Source organism: Drosophila novamexicana, unplaced genomic scaffold (assembly GCF_003285875.2).
Source record: "Drosophila novamexicana strain 15010-1031.04,08,12 unplaced genomic scaffold, DnovRS2.1 tig00000644-arrow-pilon, whole genome shotgun sequence".
In the NCBI taxonomy this organism is placed as follows: domain Eukaryota; kingdom Metazoa; phylum Arthropoda; class Insecta; order Diptera; family Drosophilidae; genus Drosophila; species Drosophila novamexicana.
The window spans coordinates 582,289-607,427 of NW_020824814.1; the positions used below are offsets into that span (position 1 = coordinate 582,289).

The following is a 25,139-nucleotide window of genomic DNA, read 5'->3' on the forward strand; positions in this document are numbered from 1 at the left end:
ATTTGAAGGACTATCGGGATGTCCTTTGGCCAGTAGATAGTCCTCGCCTTCCCATTGAAGAATTAACAACCCAAAGGACGAAAGTCCTTCAGACAAAAAAGTTTTAAGGACGATTTTCGTTAAAGAAAATAAGCCATAACTCCAGTATATCCTTGCGTATCCTGTCGAGTCATATGTCAAAATAATTGTACTGGCCAGGACTACCAACTGGCCAAATTTCATTAAGATCGTCCTTGTAGTTTTGAAGATATTCAAGGATTTGTGTTTTCGGGCCATTTCCGTGCGCTCTGGGAGAAAAATTTTACAAGTCCAATTTCGAGACATATGATTCTTAGATGACCCCATATTTTTTTGATGCAGATCGATGCAGGGGGTCTATACGATCCTAACGCGGCATGTCCTTTGAAAATCTGCAAGGACATGCCCGAGTTATGGCCTATTTTCCGTTTTTATATGATTATTTATATGTTTCATTTAAATGTGTTTTTATCATTTCAGACTGCCAAACAAAGGACTAAAGGACCTCTAAGGACCTCCACGAGTGACAAAGCAGATTTTTCCAGGATCGGACTTCAATTACGTCAGATATAGTTATTTTTAGTTTCAATAAGCTGAAATTATAAATTATGCTCGTTTTGTATCATTTTAAGAGAAATAATTAAGAAAATTAGCATAAAAAACAGCAATTTTATAAATTGAAACATAAATAAATTTAAAATAAAAGCGAAATTCCTGTTTTTTATTTAAAAATTTTAGAAATCCATTGCATACCGCTGGCGCTGGAGTTATGTCGTTTTGGAACGTCATATCTCCATTTTTCTTAAAATCTGCCAAAATACCAGGCGAACAGAAATGCCCAGAAGATCGACAACAAATATTTTTAGCTGGCGAAAAAATTTCATTGCATACCCAAAAGGGGCGCCCTTGTCGGCGGCCGGGTCCCAAATTTTAGCTAAAATTTCCGAAAAACACCAGGCGAACAGAAATGCCCAGAAGGTCGACGTACAATATTTTTGCGGCCGAAAAAATTCATTGCATACCGTCACGGGGCGCCCTGGTCGGAGGCGACGCCCCAAATTTGCCCTAAAATTTCACTGAAATACCAGGCGAACATAAATGCTCAGAAGGTCGATGAGTGGTTTTCATAAAAATGTAACTCAATTAAAATGAGTGCTGTTAATTAGCATTTTATGTTAAATGAGCGCTGTAAGCCGGCTGTTAAGCAAGAGCTGCAGCCGCAGCTAATGTAAAAGGGCTCCTGAAAGAGAAAGCATACATATTTTTGGACCATTTCAATGCACATTTTGCAGTGATCTGATCCTGTAGGTTCCAAAGGACTATATCGATGGTATGGCATAACCAAGGATATGCTAGTCAACTAGAAACCATTCACGGAGCGGGACTGTTGCGGCGGGCGGCTGTAAAAGAAGAGCATACATATTTATGGACCCTGTTTTGCAAGAACTTGGTCCTTTAGGTTCGCTAGGACTACATCCATGATATGCAATAACCAAGGATATATATTGGTCAACTAGGTACCATGAGTAGCGATCACTTGCTGATCAAATGATCTCCATGTCCTTTAAAACGTTCCTTGCCCTTAAGCCAGAGCACCGCGTAGCTGTCCTGGGCGATGGCCAGCGACTCGCCGAGTATCATTATCCAGAAGGTGTCGATAATGGCGCCGCTGGCAAAGATTAGCTGATCCACCAGCAGGATGAGCATAGATAATCGTGCCCAGAAGAATACCGAACAGGAGGCGATCGATCAGAAAACCCGTCCAGAAAGCACAGTACCACATTGGGAGATGGAATAAATGAGCGGAAACTGGTTCCTTCGATCTAAAATCGACATAATTATTTGTTGACTATATATTTTCCATGAACGTCGGCAGATTAGGCTGAAAAATACAAAATGAAGAATATACTGGGTTTTGTAAACTTCCGACTTTGGAGAGGCATACCTTTAAGGATTCGTGAGACTTTAAAATCGACAGAAGTCTATAAAATGTTGATTTAATCAGCACAGATTGGCAACAACTTTTCCATTTGGTCCAAATTTAAATACGATTTTGTTTAGAGTACATCCAGGGTTTGAAATAAACAAGGTTTTCTTGTTCCTGGCAGATTTGGCTGCAAGATTCAAAATAAAAAATTAATTAGTATTTTGTAAGCGTTTAATAACGATTTAATTGAGTCCAACTTCGGAATGAAAGTCTTTGAAAGTCTTCAAAATCGACAGAGCACTAAGATTTCTGAGCCGAAATAATTAAGCAACTCGCCTCAGAAGGCGATTTTATTACATGTCAATTGATAATTCCGATGCGAACGATGTGAACTCGAGAGTACTTTCTTATAACATTATCAGAGAGTTTCACTCAACTACGGATCAAAGCCGGCGCACAGAAAACTGAGCAAGCAATCCACAAACTCGAGTGAGTTCAAAGGTAGATAACGCACAAGCGAGCATAAACACACACACAAATATATGAGAAAGAAGAGAGTATCACCAAATGTATGCATACATATGTATGTATGTATGTATGTACGTATGTTTATATGTGTGCTTGTGCATTATCTTCTCACACTCTCACGAATTTCTTACGAAGGTGAAAATTACAATAAAATAAGCTCGTAAACATTTGTAAAAGTCTATAAAATCGATGGAATTATTCAAATTATGATTCCATTTTCGTCAAACTTTAGAATACAATATTGTATGGCTTTTAATACTTGCGAGCCGCACAAGTAAAAAGGTGTACACACATATGTATGTATGCATGTGTATATGATTGCTTGTAAATTATTTAATAAACACTTTAACACTTTGCTGATAATCTATAAAATCGATGGACTTCTTCAACTTTTGACTTTACGAGTTTTTACGGCTATTAATACTTCCGACCCGAATGGAATTTACACTTGTAATCTTATTAAAACAGCTTTGTTGCGCGGACGCAAAGTGAACAAAAGTCGGCGCACAGAAACTCGAGTAAGCGGCGTTCAAAGCTAGATAACGCATAGGAAAGCTTACACAAGCATGCATAGGTAGACGTGAATTGCAAGAACACACACTCGCACATATGCAGATGAAGAAGAAGAGAGCATCACGTACATATGTATGTATGTGTATATGTGTGCTTGCGGACGCAAAGCGGACAAAACTCGGCGCACAGAAACTCGAGTAAGCGCCGGTCGCAGGTAGCTAACGACGCATAGGAGGGCATACACATTCAAGCATAAGTAGATATCAATTGCGAGATCTCACACACACACACACATATGTCTGAAGAGGGAATCGCCAAAGATGTATGTGTATATTTGCATTAACTTTTTTCATCGTGCTCTCAGGAATTTTTTTTGCAAAGTGAGGAGAAAATTAACATTTATGAAAGTCTCGATGGACTTCTTCAAACTTTGATTTTACCCTTACAAGTCCGTACACCATGCGAATTTTTAATTATATTCTTTTCAAACAACTTCACTCGACTGCTGCCAGATAAAAGACGGCGCACAGCAACTGGAGTAGGCGAGAGTCTGTTCAAAGCTAGATAACGCACAAGACAAGCTTACATACACACACACATATGTATGCAGAGAGAATATGTGCATATGTGCATATGCATGTGTATGCTTGCATTAATTTCTTATCTTCCTATTGATCGCGCTCCCACGACTTTTTTGCGAAGTGCTGAGAAAATTACAATAAAATAAACACTTTAACGTTGGATGGACTTCTTCAGATTTTGATTTAACGATTTTTTTCTATGTCTCTTGTTACTTCCGAGCCATAGTAGAGATAAGGATGGCATTTACTTGAGAATTTGCACTTATAACTCTTTTAAAACAGGCTTACTCGACTGCTGCCGTTTAACTAAAACAAAATCACGCCAAGTGAACAAAAGTCGGCGCACAGCAACTCGAGTAAGCGACGTTCAAAGTTAGATAACGCATAAGCAATTATACACAAGCAGGCATAAGTAGATATCAATTGCAAGCAACACTTACCCAAACATGCATATCTATGCAGAGGGAATCGCCAAATATGCACGTACGTATGTGTATTTGCGTGCTAGGGCCTTATCTTTCTATGCATCGCATTCACAAAATAATAACGGGCTTAATAGACTGACGCGCTGGCAGCTTAACAACAACATGCCCTGTTGCCTAATAGAGCCACACTGACTCAGACTAAAGTTGCGCAGATCCACAAAAGCGGCGCTCACATAAAACAAAGCACTCGGGCGAGCAGACGAGAGCTTCGCTGCCAGCAGCTATTGATTGGACCAATCAGCGATCAGCAGCGAGAAAGAGTCGTGAGCGCGTGAGCGCAAGACGAAAAATGGACAGCGAACACACACACGCACAGCTGACGGCTTATCTCAGGCTGCGCATGCACGTGTTTGTGTGCGTGTGTATGCTTGACAATGCGGCGCATCTAGTTTACGCTCGAATTTTGTTCGCCTGCTGATTTTCTGTGCGCCGGTCCGCTTGAGTCACTCACAAAATTAACACTCTGTTATATTTCTATTAGGAGCTGCTGACCCGTGGGAGTCTGTAAGGGTGTTATGCATACTTTATTAAACTTATTTAACAGCGGCTTTCTTAAGAATTCCAACAAACAAAAAATTAGAATTTTACTCCCTTTTTTTGAAAAATTGTACGATTTTGAAATGATATACCATTTTTGACTCGTAACGATCAGTATTATCGATTGGCATCAAAACAATGAAAATCTAAATTTTGACCCAAATCAACAAAAAAGCAAGGGGTTAGGTCACTTTTTTTTGTCTCAAAATTGGGGTGGTTCGAAAACCAGAACTTTTATGATGATTTTTTTCTCGGGTAAATAACAACCGATTTTGGAATGTTATAAACTTTTTTTAATTTGTACGCTTCCCTTCTATAAAATGACAAATAGAGGGATTGGATTAAAGTTTACGACCAAAAACGATCCGGATGTAAAGTCAAACTATTTTCAAGATTTTTTGTAATATCTCGGCCAAAATAATGTCCAAATATGGAATGATACACCATTTTGGACTTGTTAAGATTGGCCTTCAAAAAAAAAAAAAAAAACAAAAACAAAAAAATTTGAGAAAAAAGCATGGGCTTACATCACGTTTTATCCAGAAATGCGTTCGTTTCAAAAATCGGAACTTTTTTGTTGTTGTTTTTTTGTAATATCTCGGGTAAACTACATCTGATTTTGAAATGGTATAGCTTTTCGAATTACTGAATGTTTTCTTATCCATGTCAGATTTCGCTGCAAAGTTCAAAATAAAAAATGAATTAGTATTTTATATGTTTTGATAGACATCAAAGTTTTTGACAAACAACAATTCGTGCTTAGTCAGATCTTTCGACGAGAGTCCAAGTTTTGTGTATTTCTTCTAGTTAAAAAACATATCTGCAAATCGATATTTATCGATAGTATACTCGATATTTATCGATAGCATGAAAGGACGCGGATACCAGGAGATAAAATATAGTTGGTAAGTAAAAGATATTTTCGTTTTAATAATTTATGTATAATTTCTTCTATATTTTCATATTTATAATACAACTTAGCTTTACTAGTTGGTTGGTTGTTTTGTTTGTTTGTTTGTTTGTTGGTTTTATTTTTACAGCATTATCCTTTTTACATATACTATATCGAAGTGTAGAAATCATGTTCATAATTATTTAACATACAAAAAAAGTTGCTTCTCTTTTGTTTGTTTGTGTTGTTTTTTATGTGTATATATATATATATATATTTATATATATTTAGTATGTTACACAATACTTATATATTTGGATTTACTAGGCATGTGTGCTTAGATTGTTCGTATATACTTATATAACACCTACCTGAACCGGCAATTCTAGAATTGTTGTTACCCATTGTCAAACTAGATGCACGTCTAGCCCTAATACTAAGCCCTAGCACTATATATTTCCCTATGTAGCCCTACGTACTTACAGCCTAACTGTTGCCACCTGTTCAACACCTATATCATAGCAATAATAATAATGTAATAATAATAATAATAATAATAATCATAATAATATAATAATAATTTCATTAGTAATACTTATTGTTTTCCTAGCTTGCTTATAAATCTATTCTTGATGTGTTTTTTGCTTAAGAAACGTTTTCTTTCTTTTTTTTCAATTTTAGGCATATTTAAGAGGTTGCTCGACTTACTTTCAAGTAATTATTTGTTTAAAGTTTCGGCTCCTTAGTCAATATATATATATATATATATATAATGTTAATCTTGTTGTTTATAACTTGTTGCAAAAACTTGGTCTGGCTGTCTCGAAAACTTATGGAGAAGGCAACTGAAGAACTAGACGATCGCCTCCTGCCCAAGTTCAAAGTATATTGCTTCATTTGTACAAAACGGCACCAAAAATATCATGTCCTTACTTCTTAATTGGATTTCGGGTTAATTCCCAACCCAATCTAACTTTGTAACTAGGTTTCGTTTTTAACGCAAACTTTTCCAGATTATGATTTCTTTTACTGTGCTGTTAATCTTTGCTTTTAATTGACAAATCGTTTTGAATGGATTTCTGGTCGAGTTTACCCACATTTTTGCCAATTCGAGAAAGTATCAGTTCATGCTATATCATACTGGATTGTTATATAGTTAAATATCGGAAAAGTAATCGGGTTTCTGCGGCGTTTTTTAAGTGTTTTTTTGTTTGTTTGTTTTTAAATAAGGCTTTGTTTTTTGTTTTATTTAAATTTTTGCTAAAAACTACAGTTTAAAATTAATAATCAGTATTAATTAATAATTAGGTTAGAACGTAATAATAATTTAAAAAAAAACATTTCTCACACACACGCACACACACACACGCACACACACACACGCACAAACACACACACACAATTATATACAGTTAATACGTAAATCTTGCAACTCCCAAATATTTCTAAAAATTACAATTTTTTTTTGTTTTGCTCTGAATATAATTGGAATATATATTTTTGTATGTTTACTTTTTTTCTATGTTTAATAGTTTGTCGTGTTAAATTAACTCTCTGAACTTGACTTCATATACAAATATACATATATATATATATATATATAAATGTATATATAGCAGACTTTGGCTCGATGTGCTTGAAATTTGTTTGGATTGGGTTTTGAAAAAAATTGTTGCTTTTTGTAATCTTGTATTGAGGCATTTGTCATCTGGAACTGGAATGCGCAGCACATCGAGCATAGTCTTCAAATCTATATAGTAGATATATATATATATATATATAGATATATATTTATATACAAGATGATCGTGTGTGCTTTTGACTTGTCTTTAGAAAATGTGTTTTGCAATTTCGAAAATTGTATTTAAAACAATAACCATAAAATAATTTCCAACTGTTTTTTTTTTCTCAACTTGTTTTTTTTTTTTTTGGAGTTTCGACACGTTTACACTTAGACGCTAAAAATACAAACATTTCCACACGTTTTGGGAATTACAATTCAAAAGTAATTTTGTTGTTTTCGTTTTAATTTCTAGGTTATGTTGCTGTTCGCTTTTTATATATGCACTTAGTTGCGGCCACGCCCCCTCCCAACCCCCGCACATTGGGTGCAGCCGACTTTGATTTTCGCTAAGAACTACAATTAATGACTACAGGCTACAACTTTAAGTGTTTTTTTTTCTTCCTTTTTTCCGTTTTTTTTTTGCGATTTTTTTTTGTCGTTTTTCTTCAGTTTTCATTTTTTTAAACAAATTTTCTGCTACGTTTTACGGTTTCTATTATGATGCATTGCGCATTTGTTGTTTGTCATTCGTTTTTTAAATAGTTATTAATAAATAATTAAAACATATATATATATATATGTGTATATATATATATATATTTATATATTTTAGCATTTATGAGTAGGTATTTTTTATGGAAGTGGGTTAACTAGAACTAGAAAACCGAGCATTTTCTTTTCTCCTTTCTCTCTTTTAACTCTCTGATATTTAGGCTAAACATAATTGCGAATTCCGTTTGTTGTTTAACTTTAATACAGTATTTTACATAGAGGCTAGTCTACAGTTCTATTTATATATATATGTGTGTGTATATATATAAAATTCGCTTTAAAATGTACAATTACGATTTAGTATTTGTTATATAGTGTATATAGTACTATATAGTTAATATCTGGTGTGTGCACAACAAAAACGGGACAAAAGTAGGGTTATGTTTCGTTTTTTATAGGTTAGCTTTCGGTTTGGGTTTTTATAGGTTAGGTTTCGTTTTTTATAGGTTAGATTTAACTTGTTTTTTTTATAGGTTAGGTTTTGCACTTACAAGCTAACTGTACAAGGTCGGGATTGGTGTGTGCTTTTCTTTACAAAATCTTCTCAAAGTGGGGCAGGAAAATTGGGTTGTGCTTGTAGAAAATGTTTTACACTGAGTTTTCGTTTTGGGATTTGAATTTAGTTTTTAGGACACTTTGTTGCTGCTGGAAGTGAACGAACTCTGGATCGTTTCTCTCTTTCTATATCTATATATATGTGTACGTATATATAGCTTGGTCGTGGGCTGGCTTTATGATTATCATCTAACCTCACAGTCTTTTTTCAATGGAAGTAAAGCTCCGCCGCCGCGGCTGTTGTTGTTGTTGTTGTTGTTGTTGCCATTGTTGTTGTTATTGTTATTGTTGTTGTTATTGTTGTTCGAATTGCTGTTGCAGGAATTGCTGGAGCCGGAGCCGCTGGCTGAAGGCAGGGAATTGTTGCTATTATCATAGTTGCCCACATTGACGCACAGCGGCGAGCTCGAGCCCAGAGCAGCTCCCACCACAGCAACCGCTGCAACAGCTGCTCCTGATCCGCCGCCTGCTCCTACTCCAGCTCCTGCTCCTCCTACCCCACTTTCCGGCAAGGAGGTGGAATCGTGCACATCGGCACTCTTGCTGGAATCGATGATCAGGCAGGGTGGCGAGGGCGTGCTCGCATCCTTGCCGAGCAAAGCCGGCGACGCATTCGCGTTCTGCGAGTGCGGCGTAAAGCTGCTGTTGTTGGTCAGCGGCGAGGCGGCGACCAGCGGCAGCTCCGCAGGGGAGCTCGCGGGAGCTAGAGCTGGAGCGGGCGTGGGCGCCGGCTGCTTGGCGGTCTCCTTGGCCTCCGTTTTGGCACCGATGACATAGACACCGCCAGCGGAAATGCGCGCGATCTTCAGGCGCAGCGGCGCCTCCATCTGCTGCTGCTGCTCCGGCTTCTCCTGCTGCGGCTTCTCCTGCTGCTGCTGCTGATCGAGGCTGATTGTGGTCGTTGTCTCCGCCTTGCGCTTGTTGATACGCAGTATGAGCTTGGGCTTCTCGCCGGGCGAGGCGCTCAGCCGGTTCTCGATCAGCGTCGTGGTCATGGTGCTGGTCAAGATGTTGCCACCGCAGCTGTTCAGGCTGAACAACTGTTGCTGCTGCTGCTGTTGCTGGAGCAGCAGCTGCTGCTTGAGCCGCTTCTTCTCCTTCTTGTCCTTCTTGGGCTTGTCCTTTTTGTCCTTTTTCGGCTTGAGCACCTGCTGCTGGCTCTCATTGCCGCCCGGTGCCAGCTCCCGTCTGCTGTTGTTGTCGTCGCCCTTGTCGAAATCCTGCATGACCTTCTTGCGATAGTTCATCGAGTCGCGCTTGATCTCCTCCAGAGTAGGCGTGCTGTAGTTGCTCGTCAGCCGCTTCTTGGGTGGACAGGCGCGTCGCGTCATCTCGTAGCTGTAGCTAGTTCCGCTGCCGCCGCTCCGCTCCAGCTCCTGCGCTTCGCTGGGCAGCCCGCGTATCTTGATCTTCAGCTTGGGCGCAGTCGCCGCCAGCGCCGCCGCCGCCTGGTGATGATCATCCTCGCTGCTCTCCAGGGTTTTGCTGCGTCCGCGTCGCTTGCCCGCGCTGCTGGCGGCGCCCGTCTTGCCGTTGTCCGTGGCGCTGCCCGAGCTGCAGGCGCTGCGCCGCCGGCCATCGCCGGCAGCTGCTCCTGCTGCTCCTCCGGCCGAGGCACCAGCTCCCTCCTCCTGCTCCTCAAGGCAGGCATTGGCCGCGTCCAAAGCGCGCAGCTCCCTGTTGCTCGAGTTCTTCTTAAAGCGCTTCGCATTGCCGCCCGTTGCCGTCGTCGCCGGCTGCTCCTCGTCCAGCTTGTCGAGTTTCTCGAGCGGCAGGCTGTCGGATGCCGCCGGCAGGCCGCAGGAGCTGTCATCGTTCAGCGTATCCTTCTGCACGACATACAGGCTGAGCAGCTCCTTCTTGCGCATGCGCCGTGAATTGCCGCTCACGCTGAGCGCAGCCGCCGAGGAACTGCTGCCCGTGGCAACGCTGCTGGCCGTGACCGTCGTCTGGACCTGCACCTGTGTCTGCACCAGGCTGCTGGCGCCGCCCGCTCCGGTGGACAGCTGGCAGCTCGTTTGCGTCACGCTGCTGCTGTAGTGCAGATCCGGATAGGCGAGCGGTCCCTTGATCTTCAGCTTCAGCTGATTGCGTGCATCCGAGAGCGAGGCCTTCGTGTTGAGCATCGTTGTCGTATCGGAGTCTATAGACACCTCTTCCGAGGTGGCCTCCAACGAGGCCTCCAGCGCCGCAGCCGCAGCTGCAGCGGCGGGCAGCAGTTCCGTGAGAAGCGTGGGCGCCGCCTGGTTGGCCTCGCTCGAGTGGAGTAGCGCGCCCTGCAGCAGGCTGGGCTGCAGGGATGGGACAGAGACGCCTCCTCCTCCTCCCGCTGCCTTATTTCCATTGTGATTGTTGTTGTTATTGTTGTTGTGATTGTTGCTGCTGCTGCTCGTGGTGCCCGTGGCCCGCAACGCGGACTGGAACTGTCGCTCGTCCTCCTCGTCGAATTCGCTGAGCGTCTGATCCGCCGTGCCGGAGTCGAAGGCGCCGAGCAGATTGTTCTGATAGGCCTCCTGGGAGGCGCTGCTGTGGGGCGCCTCGAAGCCTAGATTGTAGGTGCGCATATCGACCGGGCCGGGCAGCACAGGCTGCAGCAGCGGATTAGCCGGCGCGGCGGAGGAAGACGTCGCGGACGATGTCGCGGCGGACGTTGTCGTCGCAGACGTCGTCCCGGCCGCCGTCTTGTTCTGGCCCCGCAGCTTGCAGCTGGCATAGCTGGTGGTGCTGGGCGCTGCACCCGGCGTGCGCAGCTCGAAGCTGCGCCGGCGATCCCGCAGCGACTGCAGATTCTCGACGCCGGATCCGCTCAGCTCGTCGTCGTAGTTGTTGAACTCGTACGGCGTGCCCACCAGATTGTTGACAATGTGCGTGTTGCTGCCATAGTCCGCCATCGGCGGCGGCAGCGGCAGCATCGCATTGCCCGAGCTGCCGCCCCGCCCTCGACCGCGTCCGCGTCCACGTCCACGCGTGCCCGCTGCACCCGATCCGCTGCTGCTGCCACGTGGCGCACGTTGACGCAGCTTGCCCGCGAGCGTGTGCGTCAGCGGATCGTATTTGGCGGGCGGCGTGGGCGTGGCCGTGGGTACGGACGGTGGCACGGGCACAGGCGGGGGCGGCTGCAGCGCGGCGACGGCAGCTTGTCTTGGAGATTTTCCCGGGGACTTGCCCGGCGGTAGCTGCGGCGACTTCTTCTGCTGCTCCCGCTTGGCGGAGGCGGAGCTGCTGCTGCTGCGTTTGCTGGGCGAGATAAGCTCCTTGCTGGGCACAGGCACGGGCGCAGTCAGTGGCAGGGATTGCGGCACGGGCACCGGCACAGCCACCGGGACGGGCACCGTTTCCAGCTGCACTGGCTCCAGCTGCTGTTGCTGCTGCTGCTCCAATTGTTGTTGCTGCTGCTGCATAATGGCGGGCAGCAAGGCGGCGGCATATGGCGGCGTCAGCTGATACTGATGATTGGGCGTTAGCGTCATATTGGGCGTGGCATAGGGAGTGGTTACGTAGGGCGTGCTCGGCTGCGACTGCGAGCTGTTGCCATAGATCGTCTGACTCTCCGCCGGCGTCGACTGCTGCGCCTGGATAATGGCCGCCAGCTGTGGATAGATGCCTCCATTATACTGTTGACTGTTGGGCGTGCGCTGCGCCTGCGCCTGCTGATGTGTGGGCGTGGTCGTTGCCTGGACCGGCTGCACTGGCTGTTGCGTCTGGTTGTTGTACATGGACATGGCATCGATGCCATTCACCAGCGGCGTGTGGCTGCCAAAGGCGCCGCTGCCACTCCCACTCCCGCTACCGCTCCCACTTCCTGGTACGCTGTTGTTGTTGTTGCAGGCTGCAGTTGCTCCAATTCCAGGTGCTCCCGCTCCCGCTCCCACTCCCGCTCCTGCATAGCTATTAAAGTAGCTCTTGTCCAGGCTGGGCGGCTGATCGTTCGACTCGGACACGGAGCTGGGCGAACTGCTGCGTCTCGCCGCGATCAGATCGTTCTCGTTCCAGCGCTGCATCCGTCCAAAGGGCGACTGCATTCGCGTGTTCTCATCGTAATCGCTCAGCTTGTTGTTGTTGTTGCTTGCCTGGGAATTGGTTGCGGCGACCAGGCCGGAGTTCGCCTGAACGGGCGGGACAGTTGCGCCTCCTGATCCTGGGTAGCTGCTGAGGCTATTCTTGACAGCTGCCGCCGCCAGATCCACAAAGTCGGGCGTGGATTGCGGCGCTCCAGTTGCTCCCATTCCAGCTCCTCCTGCTGCTGCTCCCATTCCTGCTCCTCCTCCTGCTCCCTGGCCATTGCTACTCTTCTGCTGCTGCTGCTGCTGCAGCTGCGGCGAGGCGGATGCCTTGTTCAGATAACAGCTGAGCGCCGCCTGCGCCGTCTGATAGTTAACCATGCTGCTGTAGCCGCCCAGATTGTTGCTTGCATTCGTTGTGGGCGTGGCATTTGGAGTGTTGGTCAAACTGTTGGCATAGCTGCCGCCGGAGTTGGCCGTCAGCGGGGAATCCTTGATGGTCAGCTGGCTGGCCACGGAGTTGGGCGCGGAGCTGCCAAAGAGCACCAGGTTCTGGTGCTGCGCCGCCTGCTGCTGCGCCTGCTGCAGCTCCTTCTGCACGTGTATTACATCCTCGGGATCAGCTGCATTGTGAAACGGAAAGACGGAGGGAATAGCTGGCGTGGGCGGCAGCAGATCCATCGTGTCCTTGCACTCGTCCAGCTGCGCCTTGCGCTTCGTTTTGCGCAGCTTCTCGACTAGATTCCGCGTGGCCAGCGTGCTGTCTTCCTCGAAGATCTGCTTGCTCCCGCCGCCCCCTAGGCTGGTGCCCAGCAGGCTCGTGAGGCGTCCCGAGTTGGGCGGATTGAGCACATTGGCGACGCTGCTGGCCAGGCTGGAGGCATAGCTGTTGGCGTATTTGCTGTCCTCCAGCTCCAGGATGGCGTCCACAATCGGCTGATGTGCCGCATCCAGCTCCAAAGCGCTGCACGAGGGCGTCGCGGGAACCGATGGCACCGATGGCACCACTGGCAACAGGGAATCGTGCGCCTGCACCTGCTGCGCCTGCTGCACCTGCTGCTGCTCTCCAGAATTCGAGTTCGAGTCCAGCTCAATAATCTCTGGCGGCTCTGGTGGAATAACGGTAACCGCCGGCGAGGATGTGGACGCGGAATATTTGCTCGCATTCGCTAGGAGCTCATTTTTGCGCTCCTCCTCCAGTTCGCGGGCCATTTCCATTTCGTTGAGCAGATGCTGCGTGTGATGCGTATGCTCCTGCTCCTCCTCGTCCTCGTCGCGCGTGCGTCTCCGACGGCGCCGCCAGCGATTGCCGCGACGTCTGTCCGATCGGCTGCGATCGCTGCCCGATCGCTCATCGTCGCTCAGCTCATCGTTGGAGGGCGTCGGCGTCGGCGAGGCGGGCAACGGCGCCGCCGGCGGTCGCTCATCAATGTCCGCCGAGAGCTCGGCCAATTTGCTAGCATTCGCCGAGAGCTGGGTGTGCGTCGGCGCCGTCGTTAGCTCCTCGTCAATGTCCATCGGCTGCTCGCCGGCCTCCTGCGCCGCGGGCGGCGTTGGACTACTGACCAGACGATCCTCTGCTGCTGGTTCCGGTGGAGGACTTCTTGGCTTCGGAGGAGGCGGCGTCGGCGTCGGTGTGGGCGTGGGCGTCGGCACCCGTGTTATTGTAGGCGTGGTCGTCGGCGCGGGCGTGGCATTGTTGAGCTGCTGCTGCTTCTTGTCGAGCAGCTTGTCCAGCGCACTGGTCGCCCGCCCGCCCGTTGCCGCCTTGCGCTGCGCTATCTCATGCTCCAGATTTGGCGGCGTTTTCTTCGGCGATTCCGCGCGAGATTTACGCCGATTGCTCGCCAGCTTCTCGGGCGTCGGCGCCGGCGCCGGCGCCGGCGAGGGCGGTCGCGATTTGGAATTGCGCGTGGCACGTTTGCTCAGCGCCGGCGACGCATCGTCTAGCGAGGATTTGCGACGCTGTGTGGAGGCTTTAGGCGGCGCCGGCGGCGTCACTAGCTCCTGGGTGGGTGCTGGAACTGGCTTTTGCGGCGTTCTCTTTGGCGATTTGTTGGTGGAATTCTGACGCGTTCGGCTGGCCAGCGGAGGAGGAGGAGGCGGCGGAGGAACTGCTGCTGCTGCTGCTGCGGGTTTGTCCAGGGATTTGCGCGGCGAACGCTTTGGCACACTGGAGCTAGAGCTGGAGGTAATTGTTGCTCCTGCCGGAGCTGGAGCTGAAGCTGGAGCTGCAGCCGTTGCTGCCTTGCGCTTCTCCGGCTCGCTGTCGCTGTCGGAGTCGCTGCCGCTGCTCGAGTTGCTGCTGGCGCTGCTGCTGGAGTTACTTTCGCCGGAGCTGGAGCTGTTGCTCTCGCCAGAGCTGGAGCTGGACAGATTGGGCGCTGCAATGCGTCGCTTGACGGGCGTCTGCTCCTCCTTGGAGCGCCGCAGCTGCGAGCCGCGTCGCAAGGGCGTCGTCTGCTGCTGCTGCTGCTTGGATGCAGCTGCTCTGCTTGGAGGCGTCGCCGTCGTCGTAGATGCAGTTGCTCTGCTTGGCGGCGTCGTCGTGGTAGCTGCAGCTGCTCCAGTGCTTGTTCCCGCTGCTGCTCCGACTGCATCCTCGCTGGCAATGGTTTCCTGCGTGGCTTTAGCCAGGGCTGCGCCGCTGCTCTTCAGCTGCTCGGCGGCCTTTTTGGCTGCCTGACGCTGAGGCACATAGGAGACGGCAAAGTTGCCCAGTTTGGCCAGCTCATTATTTTTGGGCGTGGGCGCTGGCGTGGGCTTCTCCTTCTCCTTTGGCTTCTCCCGCTCCCGCTCTCGCTCCTTCTCCTGCTGCTCCTTCTCCTTTTCCCGCTCCTTCTCCTTTTCCCGCTCCTTCTCCTTCTCCCTTTCCTTTTCCTTCTCCTTCTGCTGCTTGGGCGGCCGGCCGCGCTTGCCTCGCTCCGCTCTGGTCTCGCCCGTCGTTTTGGCCGCCGTCTTGGGCAGCTCCTTGAGCCGCGCCTTCTCCGCCTCATCCTTGGCTTTGCTGCTGCCGCTGCTGGCGTTGGCATTGGCTGGACTTGGCTCGGGCTCGCGCAGCCGCTCGCTGGCATCCGGTAGCATCGCCGTGGCGAGATTCGTCGAGTTGCGCATGTTCTCGGATGCCTTTTTGGCCGCCTGCCGCTGCGGCACGACGAGCAGGTCCACGGGCGGGAAGACGGGCGCGGCACTCCCCTTGCCGCTGTTCGACTTGGCGTTGGCTTTGGATTTGTTTTGCGCTCCAGTTGCTGCAGTTGGAGTTGTGCCCGGCACGAACTCCTTCATGGCCGCCTTGGTGCGTATCGTTTGCTGATTTTGTGAATCGCTCACATTGCTCTCCGTCGCCGCCTGCTCCGCCTCCGTTTCCGTTCGATGCTGCTGCTCTGCCGCCTCGCGCTCCGGCGTCGTTGTCGTCGAGCTGTCCGAGTCGGAGTAGATGTGTTGTCCCATCTTGCGCATGGCCGATGTCGCCGTCGCACCCGTCGCAGCCGCCGCAGCAAGATTTCCTGCCGTGGCGCTTGTGTTCCGGCTGTTTGTTGTGCTCCGGGCGTGCTTTACAGGCAGCAGCTCCTCACTTTCATCGCTGGACATGCTGCCCGGTTCCTGCTGCCGCATCTCCTTGTCCATCTGAGCAAGGCCACGCGTCGCTCCAGTGGGCGCTGCACTGGCTCCGCCTCCATTGCTGGCAGCTTGTTTTCTGCGCGCTGCGCCGGATCCCGCGACCGTTCCCGCTCCCGTTGGGCGGGATCCTTCGCTGTGCTTTGACTTAGTTGCTTGGCATTTGGCAGGTACTGCTGTTGACTTCTGTTGACGCTTGACACGCTCACGCTCTCGCTCCCGCTCCCTTTCCCTTTCTCTGGCCCGTGCCCGTGCTCTCGCCCGATCGTCGTCGTCGTCGTCGCTGGAGGAACTGCTGCAGCTGGTCCGCGCATCCGCAGACGCTGCAGACGCACACGCAGCCGCCTCACTTTGACGCCGCTGTCGCTGCCTCTGCCGCTGCTCAACGCTGCGCGCATAGGATTGCTTTCTGACTGCTCCAGCAGCTGGCTGGGATTTGTTGCCGTGGTAGCCGCGGCTATCGCTGTTGGACTCGCTGCCGCTGGCGCTGCCGGAGTCGGAGGAGCTGCTGCTGCTGGCGCTGGCGCTGCTGCTGCGCGCCGAGCTGGAATCAGCCGATGACGAGCTGCCGCTAGACGTTGCGGCGGACGCAGCAGCAGCTGTGGATTTATGTGACTTATGCTGTTGGCTCGACGTCGCCGCCGCGGCCGGCCCGCTCTTCGAGGCACGCCTCCCCGCACACGGCATCGCCGTGGACGCCGTTGTCGTCGGCGCCCTTGGCGAGCCACGTGGCTTGGCGGCCTTCTGGGCCAATGTTGTTGCTGTTGTATTTGTTGATATTGCACCATTGTTGAGCTTCTTTTTGGGCGAGGACTTGAGCGCAGCGGCGGCCGCCTGCTTGCGCTTGTTGGGCGACTGCGAGGCGCGTCCACGTACCTGCTTCCTGCCCATCAGCTGCTCCAATATATAGTCCAGGCTCCGATACTGCGCCGGCACAGTTAGCTGATCCGTTGAGCTATAGAAGCTATCGTACAGCGTGGGCCCATCGTTTGCATAGATAATGGCATCCGTGTCGAGGGCGGGTCTCTGCGCCTGCTGCGGCTGCTGCTGCTCCGTTGGAACGAGCTGCTGCTGCTGCTGCTGCTGCACTGCCTCGTCGAGCACGCCGAGCTGCTTGTAAAAGACCTGTTCGCGCAGCTTGAACAACGAGCGGGAGAGCTTCTCGCGCCGGCTGACCATGTAGCACAGATTGCGTACACGCTCCAGATCCTGTCGCAAATGCACCACGAGCTTGTGATTCTCCAGATCCTGTTGCTCCTGCTTGCGCGCCAGCATCTCCACGTCCTCGGACTTGGGCGGTATCAGTTCGCGATTGTGTCGCGACTTGCGCTTCAGTTTCCAATAATTGTAAATGGCCTCGATTGCATCCTCGTCCACATCGAACAGATGGCAGCTAATGTCATTGATATTCACGTGCTTATCGAACTCCGCCTCAACCTCCTGCGGCAATTAAAACAAACCAAAATTGTTTAAGTATCAAGAAACGCAGCATTCAATTCCAAAAAGAGTCCTGCATCGTTTAATTGCTGTGCATTAAACTCGGCTACTCAATCGAACCGACTGACTCGAACTCTCGAACATCGAACTCCGACATGTTTGAAGCAACTTGCCAATCCCAAAAGTATTCGTAACAAACGAAGTTCAATTTAATTTGTTGTGCGACAAGACATGTTTGCATCAAGGTTCCAATCAGGTTTCATTCGAACTATCTCGAACTCTGCATTATAATTAAACTTTTGAGTCATCGGACGACAATACGTATATCCGATAAGGCCTCCAATTAGGTTTGAAGCGAACTGTCTCCAAATCGGAATTATAATTTAACTTTTGTGTTTTGAAATATTCGGGCTAACGGATAGTTTGTTGTGCGACAATATGGGTATGCATCCAACCGGGTTTGCAGCGAACTGTCTCCAACTCGGAATTATAATTTAACTTTTGAGTCATCGGAATATTCGGGCTAACCCGACAAGACGTGTATCCGAAAAGGCCTCCAAATAGGTTTGAAGGTAACTCGGAATTATAATTGGACATTTGAGGGAGTCTCAGCCACAAAGAATACATTTTTTGAGTCACAATCATTAGATTTATGTAAGCATTTTTGGTGGATGCCAGTTTTTCACTAGAACGGACACTCGAAAAATTTGAAACTATATGCGATAAAGCTCAACGTGGCTTTCACGAAACGAATTTCTAGGCAGGCAATCGGATGATTCGAGCTTAAGCTGATATGCTGAACACCACGTAAAGCTCTAGCCAAATAAATGATCGAATTAAGGGTTCGGGTAACGTTTCGATTGACACGATGCGGGGCTCTTATTAATAAACTCTCTAAAATTTACCTGCAAACGTAGAGCGCGCGCCTGATTGCGCTCCTCGGAGGTCATGTCGTTTTTGCGATGATTTTTGCGCCTGCGATGATCCTCGCCCTTGGCGCCCGTTGTTGTGTGGCCCGCGTCATCGCCCGCAGCTGTCGCACTGCTCGAGAACTTGTTGTTGTGCTTTTGCATGCAGCTGGAGGCGGCTGTGTGATGGCTCGATGCGGCGCCCTCCTTTTTGCCCTTGCTCATGCTGTGCTTTTGGCAATAGGAGCGCAGCTTGACACCGTCCTCGGCGTTGCCCTCCTCAATGATGGCACGCATCTCGAGGCCATGCTGAAACGCACAGGTCACGTGATAGGCCGTCTTGCAGGTCTTCACCGAGCACTGGATGCAGCTGCCGACGCGCTCGCGGCACAGCACACAGATCAGTGCCCAGCGACTTTGCGGAATGCTTGAGATTTTTGTTATTGGCTCCATGCGATCGACACATCCAATGCTCACTTCCGGTATCCACAGGGCGCACGAGACATGCGCCCAATGCTTGCCCGATTTATTGGACTTCATGGCGCCGCCCTTGTTCGGACAGAGCACACACTCCGGCTTTATGCCCATGGAGCAGGTGCGACAAAGCCATTGGCCTGCAAAAGCAATTTGTTCAGTGAGCAATCGAATTTCATGGATATTGCGTAGCTGGATTACCTGATGGAATCGCTGTAATGCCGTAACAAGCCTGATGCACGCAGATGTTGCAATTATCACAGAATACCATTTCGTTGGCCTCCTCGGAGTCGGGCGAGCGACAAACATCACAGATGACGTTCTCATCAAACTCAATGCCCAGACCCTCCTCCTGCTTAAGTATGACCTGAATTTGCTCCCAACAGCGCACCTACAAAATATTATACATTAGTTTTGCCTCCTGCTTTACGTTTTATCTGGTTTTAGCTAACCTCCAGCTCCTCGATGACGCGCTCGAACTGCGTTTCGTTAATGGGAAAGGCGCCGCAGAGGGCACGATCGCCATTGTATAGACGCAGCCAGGCCTCATCTATGGGATCAATATCATAGGCACATGTGTTCTCCGCCAGTGCAACTACATTCGTCAGACAATGCAGGTCCGGCGAATAATGTTCGTCTTTGGTGATGCGCAGGAAACGATTTTTTGGACTGCAAAAGAGCAAGTTATATAAATATCCAAAAATATATATTATATGGCTAAACTATTATTAAATAATGTTATTTTTGTGTATTTATTATTTGTCCTGACTTTTGATCCATCCACGGCTCAAACTGTAAGAACTACGAAGCTGAAAACTTTACTGAAGCTTTCTTTAGGGGAAAAATGAGATATTAAAACAATAAGTGAGTCAAAACATGGTGAAGATTGCATCACGTGGCTAGAAGAGCAGCAGGTTGCTGGTTCAAATCAGCAAGAATTTTAAATTTTATATAAATTTATAATTAATCAATTGACAGACTAATAAGAAAAAAAAACAAATGGAACTCATAGAAGAGCAATCCGTCTATTCAGTTAAAGACGTAACAAATATGCCTGGGATAGGAGCTGGCATCTGAGTTAAGGGTTTGTCTCCCTCAAGCTCAGAGCAGTGCTTCTTCAGCACGAGTATTGCCAAGCTACATTATTTTCCCTAATTTGACTATTATTATTAGATTACTTTGTGATATCTACTAAACGAACATCTACCTTAGCCGTTGCACAAAAAGGCAGAGGACTACTTGAATTCTGTCCAGCTTTTACTAGAAGTTATAGTTTTCTTTTCAGTTAAACTCTACCATTTTACTGAAGCATCTGAGTTCAGAGCTTGTCGCCTCATCTCAGATCTTCTCAACAACAGTATTGATACGCTGTATCATTTTCCCTTGCTTTGAGATATCTTTTAAGCGAATATCTAGCTTAGCCGGATCAAGCTTTTACCAGACATTATAGTTTTTCTTTCGATTTTACGCTCTACTCACAGTTTAAAGTCATGCGCTGGCGACACAATCGGCTCGGACAGCACATAGACACACGGCTCAGGCAGCGAATCGGGATTGACAGGCACCTGTACGCCCTTCTCCCATTCCTGTTTCCATTGATCGGTTACAATCAGATACTCGTAGTTGGCCAACGGCTCTGAGTCTGGCAATTTCATTGCGCTAATGAGATCCTTGCTGTAAATTTTAAGAAAATCGCTAATTAGTTTCTAGATCAGGCTCGAATTGTGGTTTATACGCACCGATAGAGTTCAGCTGGCGCTTCGGTTGAGCTACGATTGTAGATGCTCGACATTTTGATATCGGCCACGGAGCGCGCTTGCCAGGTGCTGCTGCTGCTGCTGTTGTTGTTATTGTTGCTGCTGTTGTTGTTGCTATTGTTGCTGTTGTTGCTTTGCGCTTTACATTTGCTGGCCGACTTGGCCTTGCCCGGCAGCTTTGACGTGGACTTGGCCTGGCCGTGTTCCGCTTGCTCCAGCGCTGCAACTGTTGCTGCTGCTGCGGCTGCAACTGTTGTTGTTGCAGCTGCAACTGTTGCTGTTGCAGTTGTTGACGCTGCTGCTGCTGCGGCTGCTGTTGCCGGCGCACCATTGGGTGGTCGTCCTTTGCGTCGCTTTGTGGGCGGCGGCTGCGGCTCAACATCTTGACGCAGCTGCTGTTGCGGCGGTTGCTGCTGCTGCAGCTGCTGCTGATTACCGCGTTTACCTCTTTGTGACATTTTTCATTGGTGTTGCGTTTTGTGTGTTCTTTAACTTTGTGTATATATGTGTGTGTTCTTGTTGTTGTGGTTGTTGTTGTTGATGGGTTTGTCTACTGGAACCTGCTGCTGAGAGGTTCACCTAGACCGCACGCGTTTGCTGCTCGACTGTGCCAAGTGCGACCTGTAGAGGGTTAAGGTGAGGGTGAGGGGAGGGGGGGTAGGTATATTAATAAATGTTTCAAATTGTTGCATCAATAGTCTTACTACATGCTTAAGGCCACAATTGGCGACACCACAACCACACCGCCGGCTGTTGTTGCTGCTGCTGCTGCTTGTTGTTGTTGTTATAAATTGTATTATTATTATTGTTGCTGCTGTTGTTGTTGGTATGTTTGTTGTTGTTGTTGTTGTGCTGCTGCTGCTGCCGCCCGTTTAACATGGACGCCGCTGCCGCTGCACCAGCACTAATCCCGAGTAGCGCCGCCACTTTGCAGTCTGTGCCGTGCACTGCTCGGAGCAATAATGCGCGCTGCCGCTCCCCCTCCCCGCGTTTGTTTTCGCTGTGTATTTCGTCTGTTTTTTGCGTTCTTCTTCGTCGTCGCGCCTTCACTTGCGTATTTTTGTTATTGCAACGCACCTTGTGTGTGTGTTTTCTTAAAGTTTTCTGCTCACTGCGCGTCTAAATGGAGATCAGTTCATAAAATTAACATTTTCAACTACCAATTTTCGTTTTGCAAACTTTTTTGTTGTACATTTTCTATGCGCTTTTCGTCACAAAAAATACACAAAAAAGAGAAAAAGGAAAAAAAAAAACTGAAACTGCCAGTGCAAAGGAAAAGAGCAAAATGAGTTTGCTAAACAAAAGCTGAACGCTTTGCAACGCAAACATTAAATGCCATCCCAAAATCCGTCTATCTCGCACGCTCGTTTTAAGGGCGCGCGCATTTGCGGCACTGGTGCGAGCGAGATAGTGTTGGCGTGCGTGCTGCAGCCGTCAGCTTTTGTGCAAACGTCTCTTCCGCTCCTCAGCGCACTGCTGCCCCCCCTCTTTCATACACACACATTCGATTCGACGTTTTTGCACCTATTTTTTTTTCTTACTTTTTATTGTAGTAATATTATTTGTTTTTGGAAATTGCACATTTTTATAATGTATTTCAAATGATGCCCGTGCCCGCTAGTTGGCATTGTCGCCACATTTGTTGCTTTGTTTGCCTGTTTTGGTTGTCGCGTTCGAGCGAATTTTGATTGGGATATATTACTCTCTGGGCTTTGCTTTTGCCGCCGCAGACACACACGCGAGCACTTGCTAGTGGTTAAAATGGACGTAGCAAACGAATTGCACGTTGCGTTTATTATGCACTCGCGTTTCGCGCAATTGGCATAATGTTTGCGACAAATATGCAATTTTTTTACGGATTATTTACAAGATTTTCTTCTCGGTTTCCTTTTCTACGTCTGCCATTTTGCTTTTCGGCTTATCGATTATTAGAGCTGTACCGGAATCGATTATCGATATCGGCACTAGTCAATGCTAGTTCCCAATTTAAAATTATCGAAACCAGTTTCAGCCTTTGGCTCCGGGAACCGATATTGCTACCAATCACTACTCACTCATATTTAATTAATAATATTTCGTTAGAGAAAAGCTAGTCTATGCGTGAAAAATCAACGAATTTTCATATTTGTGTGTGCGTTATGTATTGTTGTCAGTTAGGCCGCCTGTCGGGCGGCTCATTGAAATAAAAGTGGAGTTCCGATGTCCGCGCCGATGTCACTCACAATTGGTTATCGAATGAGAGTCAACCACCAACATAAAGCAGCAAAGGAAGAGAATACAGAAGCGCAAAAAAACAGTTCGCACAAAAGTTTTTTTTACATCATAAAATAATGTAAGGAGACAACAAAAAAAAAATAGTAATTGCGACTTATAGATTTAACAAACGATAAGCTTATAGAGAAGCCCGTCGACACACACGCAGCCTGGCATTTAAGAACAGCGCCAAATGCAAATGCATTTCTTTGTCTGCAGTTTGCTAGAATAATCTGAGTTTCGAGTGATTTTTTGAAAACGAGTGCACGACGCAGTGCCAGCCAAATAAATTCCGAAAAATGTCAACAACTCCAAATTCGAATAGTAGTGGTAGCAACAACAGCAACAACAACAATAGCAACAGTAATAAGCAAAAACAACAACAGCAACAACAACAACACGACACATACAGTGACAGCAGCAGCATCGAGGAGAATCTTGAGGCTGCCGAGGAGCGCAGACGGCGCATTCTAAAGAATCGCAGTCGCAGCAGCACCTACATGCAACGGCAGCAGCAGCAGCACAGCGCCATGAGCGTCAGCAGCGGCGCCATCTCCAAGCATGACAAATCCATGACGCCCACTACGAGCAGCGCTGCCGCTGCCGCCGCCGCTGCTGCAGCGGCTGCTGCTGCTGCTGCGCGTCTGGGTCCGCCCGAACGCATCTGCATGCTGGTGGACGGCGTGCGTTTCACCGTTGAGCAAACGCTGCTCACAGCCCATCCCAATACCATGCTGGGCACCATGTTCGGCACCGGGTTTCAGTGTGTGCATCCGAATGAGCGCGGCGAATACGAACTGGCCGATGGCATCTCCCATTTGGTGTTCCGCTCCATACTCGAATACTACAAGAGCGGTGTTATACGCTGCCCGCCAACCGTATCGGTGCCGGAGCTGAAGGAGGCCTGCGACTATCTGCTGATACCCTTCGACGCGACCACTGTGCGCTGCCAGAATCTAAGTGAGTATTACAGATTGCGGGAGCGTCTCTCAGTAGAGACCTGCATCGAGTCAACCGAAACGTCTTTCTTTTCGTATTTCCTGTGTTCGATATTCGGTTCAGTCGAACTTGAACACAAAAAGTTGGCTCGAACTTGTTGCTGTCGGTTCGATTGAGTTTCCGAGTTTGATGTAAATGATTTAACCGATGCAGGGCTCTACCTCTTAGTCAAATGCCGTCTACTTTGCTCTCCTCTCCCTCTCGTTTGTCTTTACCACCCCCTCTGCCATGCTGACACACACACACGCCTCTGTTTCTCACAAAGGAGGCCTGCTCCATGAGCTGAGCAACGAGGGTGCCCGCCAACAGTTTGAGGTCTTTCTGGAGGATCTGATATTGCCGCTAATGGTCGCCTCAGCGCAGCGCGGCGATCGCGAATGCCATGTCGTTGTGCTGCTCGACGACGACATGGTCGACTGGGATGAAGAGTTCCCTCCGCAAATGGGCGAGGAGTATTGCCAGAGTAGGTCATGATTACCATTATTATGTACATCTACTAAGTCCCTTAATTCCACATTTGCTGCAGCTGTGCATAGCACTGCGATGCATCGTTTCTTCAAGTACATTGAGAATCGCGATGTGGCCAAGCAGGTGATGAAGGATCGCGGTCTAAAGAAGATACGCTGCGGCATTGAGGGCTATCCCACGCACAAGGAGAAGATACGCCGCAGGCCCGGCGGCCGTGCTGAGGTCATTTACAGCTATGTTCAGCGTCCGTTCATACATATGTCTTGGGAGAAGGAGGAGGCCAAGAGTCGTCATGTCGATTTTCAGTGTGTCAAGTCCAAGTCTGTTACGAATCTCGCCGAGGCGAATGCCGATCCGCCGCTCGAATTAGATGCAAGTGCGTATACTCCAACTGCTTCTGTGCCTGATTTTTCTAACTGTTCTCCTGCTACTTTCAGGTGGCAATCCCATACCGCCGCCCGCCGTAGCCGTGGTCAATGCTCAAGCACACAATGTTGATCTGGGCGCACCGGCCATGGGCATGGTTAACATTGGCGTTCCCGCCGACGTTGTAGCCGCCGTTGTTGCGGTCGATGAAGCCGCCGGCGGCGTCGTCATGTTAAACGAACTGGAGCTTGCAGCCGCAGCGGTTGCTGCGCCGGGCATTGTTGATGAACATGTGTAGAGATCGCCCCAAGGGCTGGATATATACACTGCCATCTCCTTAGCTGCACGCACCCAGAACAACGCTTTGTACGTTTTAAATCCAAAATTTTGTATACACTATCCAAAATAAAACAAAAACCTAAATATACCCTGCCAAGGAAATAACTTCGAGTTGTTCAAAAAAGTTAGGAATATGAATTGCAAAATA

General features: G+C 48.4%; 3 protein-coding genes and 1 long non-coding RNA gene across 5 annotated transcripts in view; 2 read left to right on the forward strand and 2 right to left on the reverse strand.

Moving 5' to 3' along the window:
- LOC115762938 (JNK-interacting protein 1) overlaps window positions 1-646 on the forward strand; it is a 109,968-nt gene extending 109,322 nt beyond the window's left edge. The window contains exon 9 of one of the 2 annotated variants that reach the window (XR_004017837.1): window positions 499-646. The gene's annotated coding sequence lies outside the window, so the exon portion shown is untranslated. The remainder of the gene's footprint in view (window positions 1-498) is intronic. The other variant, XR_004017836.1, reaches the window with a different exon arrangement.
- A 521-nt stretch (window positions 647-1,167) lies between these two features.
- Window positions 1,168-4,575, reverse strand: LOC115762659. Its single transcript, XR_004017817.1, has 3 exons — window positions 4,008-4,575; window positions 1,964-2,132; window positions 1,168-1,900 (listed from the first exon to the last, which is right to left on the reverse strand). It is a non-coding gene; the product is annotated as an uncharacterized LOC115762659 (long non-coding RNA).
- Window positions 4,576-7,892: 3,317 nt separating this feature from the next.
- On the reverse strand, window positions 7,893-21,024 carry LOC115762871 (PHD finger protein rhinoceros). Its single transcript, XM_030705246.1, has 12 exons — window positions 20,896-21,024; window positions 20,549-20,643; window positions 20,289-20,483; window positions 19,262-19,478; window positions 19,011-19,200; window positions 18,333-18,949; window positions 16,056-17,430; window positions 14,641-16,019; window positions 12,717-14,415; window positions 11,819-12,614; window positions 8,874-11,629; window positions 7,893-8,822 (listed from the first exon to the last, which is right to left on the reverse strand). The coding sequence occupies exons 1-12, from the start codon at window positions 21,022-21,024 to the stop codon at window positions 8,557-8,559; spliced, it is 9,714 nt and encodes a 3,237-aa protein (XP_030561106.1). The 3' UTR covers window positions 7,893-8,556.
- A 1,615-nt stretch (window positions 21,025-22,639) lies between these two features.
- LOC115762688 (BTB/POZ domain-containing protein 10) lies at window positions 22,640-25,093 on the forward strand. The gene is made up of 5 exons (XM_030705009.1): window positions 22,640-22,898; window positions 22,965-23,779; window positions 24,084-24,281; window positions 24,345-24,662; window positions 24,724-25,093. The coding sequence occupies exons 2-5, from the start codon at window positions 23,119-23,121 to the stop codon at window positions 24,948-24,950; spliced, it is 1,404 nt and encodes a 467-aa protein (XP_030560869.1). The 5' UTR covers window positions 22,640-22,898; window positions 22,965-23,118; the 3' UTR covers window positions 24,951-25,093.
- Window positions 25,094-25,139: the final 46 nt, after the last annotated feature.